At 47.4% G+C, this 7,500-nt stretch overlaps 1 protein-coding gene across 1 annotated transcript in view; it reads right to left on the bottom strand.

Moving 5' to 3' along the window:
- Positions 1 to 7,500, bottom strand: part of plcb3 (phospholipase C, beta 3 (phosphatidylinositol-specific)) — a 47,965-nt gene that overhangs the window by 19,951 nt on the left and 20,514 nt on the right. The window contains 1 exon segment of the mRNA XM_048235865.1: positions 298 to 366. Coding sequence (XP_048091822.1) covers positions 298 to 366 — 69 coding nt within the window.

The following is a 7,500-nucleotide window of genomic DNA, read 5'->3' as shown; positions in this document are numbered from 1 at the left end:
TCTTTATTCATTATTGCCAATAAATCATGGTTTGATTTGATTTGGATGCATCACTATTACACTGCTCAATTCACTTAATCCAATAGACTTTCCAGTCACCAATAACCTATTGGTGACCAAGGTTTAAGCAAAGACACAGTGCCTAATATCAGGTGACAGGTCAAATCTGTGTGTGTGTGTGTGTGTGTGTGTGTGTGTGCACGTGTGCAGGGTGGCATTGCTTAAGTGTTACGTGATGGAAAAGAAACATTCATTTATAATTTATGATGTGTTGCAGACACTTGCAGTCGGACCTACCTTTGGTAACTTGGCATATTTCCCTGTTCTGGTGTCCCTGATATGGCTGATATCCAAGACTTCCACCTCCTGAACAAGAGATAGAACAAGAGAGAGAGAGAGAGAACATTTTTTATGATCATTTCTGTGATGGAGCACGAGAAGGATGAGCAAGAGACAGCAAGACTGACAAGGCAGAGACAGGCCGAGAGAAGGAAGGAAACAGACTTGAAGACTTAGGGAGATGAAGAGGGAGAGAGAGAGAGAGAGAGAGAGAGAGAGACAGTGGGAGATGTAAGCAAGTTTTTTATATCTGTGATAAATCTGCAGCCCCAAATTCTCCATCACACAGCAGACGTGCAGAAGAGTGGAGCCGGCCTGTTCTGAGGACAGGCCCCACACACTCACACATACACACGCCATCCCTCTTCCCTCTTACACACAACGCCAGCCAAGAGCAAAGGCCAGCCAGCCAGAGAGAGAGAGAGAGAGAGAGAGAGAGAGAGAGAGAGAAGAGAGTCAATAAGTCAGAGGGAAGACACCACAAGCCAATTTTATAGAGGAAGACGACTTTTAAAACTCGACCCCCTTTTTCCGTCTCTGTCCATCTTTGAGCTCTATTTTAAACATTTAAAAAGCATTTTTCTTCTCTTTCTCCACCTTTCCCGCTCTCTCACATCCTCCCTTCCTCTCTCTCTCGCTCTCCATTCTAGCGTCATCTAAACACGTCCCCCAGCGTGGCGGTTAAAAACGCTGGGATTCGGCTGTGCCAGTGGAGACACAGGCCGGATGCCTCTGCCCCTTCAGCCTGAGAAAGTGCAGAAGTTGGCAGGGTTTCTGACACACGCACACACAGAGATACAGACACAGACAGACACACACACACACACAAGGCCCTTTCACACTGGCGAAATCGCCGCGATTTTATGTACCAGAATCGCGGAACGACTGTCCCTTTCACATAGACCGGTATGAACGGAAGGGACAAAGTGTCTCGCCAAATTTACTACCAAGCCCCCTAGACATTTTGCCGAGTTTTTCGTTCCTCGCACCAGTGTGAATGGGTCAAGGCGAAAGGGGAATGTGGTACGGGCATTTCGATGCTATGTCCAGCCCACCACAGGAGATTGCAAATCAATCTGATCAAAAGCTGCAATAGCAGAGACACCACATTATGTCAATCTATAAAGTCTCCAGTCATTCAATGCCTGCTAGAGTTGACTGTAGCTTGGAATGCAATCAGTTGCCATAATAGGCTATCATAAAATCCAGCGAAAAAACAAAGCATGAACTCATGAGCGTCTGTCTGCCCTATATGTATATCCTCTGATTGTAATGCTTACAGATATCTAGGCGATATTTGTAACGTTTGTTTTGTATTTGGCCTGTTATAAAATCATGTAGACCTATTGAACAATTTAAACACATTAGGAACCGCAAAGTTGGAGACATGCATAAAGACATTGCTGCAAATTTAAAACCGGATTACTCTGGAATGGCTAACTGTACAGGGGCATGCTTTACACCTTTGTGTTCGGTAAGGTCTGCTGTTTATTCTGATAAATGGTTTGTCATGTGTTGAGGGTTCGCAGAAGTATTCCACCAAGATGAATGGGTAGGGAGACGGGCGCAAAAAATATGATTATATTAAAGTTACTTTTCTGGCGATCCGTTTACCACAACAACTAACCACTAACATCGTTTAAAAGCTGAGAAAAGGCTCTTTCGTGTGATACATGTGATGTCTGTGATGAATAGGCTACTTCGCAAGTAGTTCAGCAAATTTGGGTGGGACAGAAATACTTTTACAGAGCAGCAGCTCTGGCCATATCGGTTCTGGCTCACATGATGTAGCCTATATGCTTTAAATGCATTATCGCTTCACTACCCAACACGCGAACATGAAAGAAAAGAAAAAAGGAACCAATGTGCTTATGTCGTGATTTTCGATAGGCCCAGGCCTAGAGAAAAGACAGCTATGGTAACCTAACAATTAGGATTTGCTTTGCCTACACTGCTGTTTGGCTGTCCCAAACTTTGAGACGATTCATACTGCATTAACTGAATCTTATCAACCCGAACTGCGATGTTCCAAACAGAGTGACAGGATGCAATGCCTAATAATCTCACTGCCTTCGGCATAACTGCTAGCCTGGCGGGCCATCCTATATCATTGAAATGTATAGTCTGGAATCGAGCCATTCACCTCGCTTAATCCAAGGGGCGGGCAGAGAATTGTCTTTCAAACTGCCTAGGCATGCAATAGGCCAGCGCTACGACCATATCCGTGATCCGGGTCGGCAAAACGGCAAATACATCATTCTTTTAAAGGAATGACTTAAAGGTGCATTAAGAATTGAGGTAAAAATCCAAAAATTGCCGATCAAAAGAATGAGAAGAAATAAGGGTGATGACTTTCAAAGAACAGCAACCAGAAAGTCCAAATAGCCTCCAAAGGTGTCATAATACCAACGCCCGATTCAAACAACCGCTCGGTTGTTTTGTTCGCCATAGCCACCTTCCTTGAATTGATTTTTTTGTTCACCTTTAAGTGCATTGTGTTGCTCAACTTTCAAAGAAAAGCACAAGTCCAACTCCTCCAAAGTGATTCAAACAAGGACTGTCGCCACCTTCCTTGTTGTTTAAGCCCGCCTTAAGACTCTCTAACAAAATAGAGCGCTGTGATTGGATGGCGTCCGCGGCGCCAGCCAATAGAAATCCCTATGGTTTGATACTAGGCGATACAGGCTGAGCAAATTAATTTGCCGCCGCTAGGGTGCGCCTAGATTTCTAGGCTACATAACTGCTACAGTGCGCCTAGGCCTACTGTTAAACACCTGAAAAATATTAAGCTGCTGTTTTCTTTTCATGATGAGCACTAGGCCTACGCTTAAATCTGACTATATATATATGACTGAATGGAACGTTGCGTTTTTAAGCGCCAGAACTGCTTATCACTTCGTGTGACAAAGTTTACACCAATCATCTTCTAATATATCCTTATGTTGAGATGTCCATTCTCTTTGCCCTAGGCTATAATTTGTGCGCGAAGCATGTTTCAATTAAGACAATACACAAGCTATTTTTTATTGTTGTAATATTGAATGATTTCATGAATAAATTTATGCGCACAGTCGCGCATAGGATTACGGGCTGGCGGCGCCACTGACCAAGGCCACAGGAGCCTGTGAACCTCTGATTTTCAAAGGGGAATCACAGCGAACGCAAGGGCAACTCTTCTCTTCAATTTCCCTTCCAAATTACTTTTTATTGTCTGAAGACATCTATCGCAAGAATCTAACATTCTAACAGCAACAGCAAAGCAAATGCAAGCTAACTAAAGTGCAGTCGGTTCTCCCGCCATGGTTTTTGAAATCACACACCTGCTGTATCTTAAGCCCCACACACGCATAATAAGGCCTACGACTATCACTCTACACGCCCCCTGTTGCACGTCACAATTTAATTTACTATAGCTGATCCTGCCTCCTGGCTCCCTAAAATGCCGCATCATTTGAACAGATCAGCAGGCCGGCAAATTTTTATCTCGCTTTCAGACACAAAAAGACGGCAAAAAGACGTCTCCTCTTATTGCAAATTTAGCGGGATCTCTGTGTGAAAAGGCCTACAGACACACACGCTCACACACAAACACCACTTCCCCCTCTGCTTCTCTAAGAGTGAGAGAGACTCGTTAATGCACTTGTAAACAAATCGGAGGCCAAACATTAAGTAGTCGTTGGCTTGGCAAAAGAGCAAAGCTGCCCCTCACCCCACTCTCACTCTCTCCCACAGACCTCCCTCTTCAGCTTTCGAGCTCTCCATCCTCATCTCTCTGTTCCTCTTATTTAAATCTGCCAAAGATCCTTTCACTGGTGTCAGCCTACCCTGCTGATCAGATTTCTCCAAAGCTTTTTGAATACTACTTTGAATACTACTAAAGCATAGTTACATCTTGCTTTCAACGCTCCGTCCACTCTTTCAACACATCCACCCACCTATCCACACATCCACCCACCCACCCATCCCTGCCCATTTCCATCGGTCCTTTGAAGTCCATAACCTCATCACTTCCTCTGCATCCCTGAGTTCTGTGTTAATTGTTCCTGGCTCTGGTTCTGTGACTGGGGCCTCGCTCTGGGCCTCTCGACGCAGTGGGGATGATGAAGCTGTTGAGTTGACGACTCCCTGGGTGCGCTCGCGCGGGTGAAAGGGCTCTGCCGGCAGTCCGGCGGGGCCTGATTCTAGTCCAAACAGACTCAGCAGGGACCGCGGCTTCTGGGTCACGCTCACACACACACAGACGCACCCGCACATGCACACGGACAGACAGAGATAAGACACACACGTGCAAAGTCACATAGACACCCGCATACACACCACACACACAAATACATACAGTACATCCACACACACAGACAGACACACAAACACCCACAAAGACACACATACACAGTCACATACACAGACGCACACAAATACACACGCACATTTTTTAATCTGCTCCCAAAGGCCACATTTCCATTAAACTGTCTCATACAGCTGCACTCCCAGAAGAATAAATTAAAATTCATTTGCTGCTTTTGCTGTCAAACACCCATATTTGGACCAATAGCAGCTTACTGGGGCTGTACTGGGACCCGCCCCTTCCCACCCTCCCTCTCGCTCTCTATCCGCCCCCCCATCTCGCTCTCTATGCCTCTCTCTCTCTCTCTCTCTCTCTCTCTGCTTCATGGTGGGTTTTGTGTTCTTTAGAGTAGTGCCAAGAAAAGAGTGCGCCTGGAGGAGAGGTAGAGTAGAAACTGGATTGGGGACACACGCTCCGAACGGACTGGAGGGGGAAAGAGCTGTGCGGAGGAAGAAAACAAAAACAAGACACCAAACTGGAAGACCTGGTTTCTCTTGTTTTGGCGAGACGGACTTTCCACGGGGAGCCAGAAGCGAGAAAGGCGTGTAGAGAGAGAGAGAGAGAGAGAGAGAGTGTGACTGTATGTGACTCCTGCATGCCCATAGGGAGCCTGCAGGAGTCATCAGACATGTACAGTATATACCAGCGCACACGCACACACACACACACACACACACACACACACACACACACAAACTACAAAAAGCATCTATGACCTAAGAAAAGGGCAGACTTATGCGTGTGTGTGTGTGGGGTGATGTGGTGTGGAGTAGTGTGTGGTGTGTGCGTGTGTGCGTGCGTGTCACTCTCTGTACGTCCAAAATTCCCTTCATCGTTGAATGTTGACTCGAAGCTTAATAGTTAGCCTGTTGAGTCATGGCTGTATTATTATGTCATTTGTAATACTCGCGGAGATGAAGTGAACTGAGCCGATTGTCCTGCACTGTGGTCGGCCCACCGGGGAGCAAGCTTTCGCCCACAGTCAAACAAGCCAGCAGAGCAGCATCAATCACCCTGGGCACGCATGGAGAGCCTCACGCCGAGGGGGCTATAAAAAAAGACTACATTACCCACGTACCAAAGCCAGAGCTCATGCAATCAGCACACAGCTGGGCTTCAGAGGCCTAGGGTATATAATGTGCATCATCATATCCGGTCACCCCTTGACAAGTCAGAGGACATTTAAATGTACATTTTATTAACAAATGCTGCTGCAGAACAAAGCACTCGACCATTCTTGGAAACGATGGCTTTAAGGTCCCATTTGACATCCAAAATAGCCACTGAATTTCAATGCGGACAGGAAGCCAACGGTGCCTGCAAACAGGGGGCTGTTTAGCATACTGTGATGTGGGCTCAGATGATCTGATACTCATTCTCACCCATTTCTCCTTTTTCTTAGCTCTGGGAGCATGGCTCTCGTGATGTCACTTCCTGTCGGTGGATGTCTGATCTCCACGCACAGTGCCACGGGACGGAGAAGTGATTTAGTGCCTAAATGGCATCTGAAGCAGAGGCTCATGGAGGGAAGGGAGTCAGCCCTGAATCCAGTGCCAGATCCGGCCAAGACGTGGGCCAGATCTGGCCAGCATCCGGCTGTCATTCTGGATGGTCTTCAGAGGGACATAACTGACTTGAGCTGAGTGCACATGGTGTCTGATGTAATCCGGATGATGTCATGCACGCAATAATCAGATCCATGTTGATCATGAAAGCACATCACATCGCAGCACACCACATGACCCCCGCAATTGTTCTGTCTGGGTGTTTTTGGTTGCGAGTGTTTTGGATGGACGTGGGCCCAGCGGAGACAATGAAGTGATGGGATTTTGAGTTCCACTGCAGTCCGGCGAGTCTGAGTCAGACGGAGCTTCTGGTCATTTGGTTGGACCCGGATCGCTGCTAAAATAGGAGACCTGGCATTGGAGCGCGGAACCCTCGCGGTTGCAATACAATAGCAACGGAGTGGTGAAATTACACAACAACAATGAGACTGTACCACACCCTGCCCCCAGTGGAACCGGTGGACACACACACACACATACATACATTCTCTCTCTCTCTCTCTCTCACACACACACACACACACACTCTCTCTCTCACGCACACACACACCCTTAATAACCACTGAATAGTGAACCGAGAACAGAAATTCTCAATAACACACCCAGACTCGATATCAGGAAACTAATAAAGAATGTGAAGTCATACTAGCTTTGAAAAGAGATAGATACATAGACAGATTTCAAACAAACACATCAGATCATGAGACTTGATAGATAGACAGATAGATCAAATAGACACACACACACACACACACACACACACACACACACACACACAGCAAATGAAAGAGCAAAAAATATTTTAAAAAGGGCAACAACAGGGAAAAAGAGGAACAGGCGACCGCACAGAGAGCGTGTCACAAACGTGAACACATGAACTCCATCTGCCCTGCCAGTGCCGTCTCCGCTGGGTCTCCTTCCCGAGGGGGGGACCTCCCCGCTGCCTGGCCCACAGCGGCGGCCCTTCCCTGGGCCCTTTTGTACTCCGTGGGGGGGGCTGAGTGGACCCAAGGGGAGCGGAGGGTGGGATTGTGGGCGGTGGGGGTGCCCTAGCCCCGAGGCTGGAGCTGTAAAGTCCCCTCATGTGGGCCACTGATCCATGCGAGGGAGGCCGAGCCAGGGCTCTAATAACCCCCAGGTGGACATCAGAGAGTCATTAACACCACGCATGCGAGAGGGATCGGCACGCCGCGCTCCACAGAGCCAGGGGGATCCATGGGAGAACGAGGGAGCTACATCCCCCTTCCTGAC

Source organism: Alosa alosa, chromosome 24 (genome assembly GCF_017589495.1).
Source record: "Alosa alosa isolate M-15738 ecotype Scorff River chromosome 24, AALO_Geno_1.1, whole genome shotgun sequence".
NCBI classification, from domain to species: Eukaryota; Metazoa; Chordata; class Actinopteri; order Clupeiformes; family Clupeidae; genus Alosa; species Alosa alosa.
The sequence above is the reverse complement of the archived record's forward strand: the minus strand, read 5'-3'. Positions and strand labels throughout refer to the sequence as shown.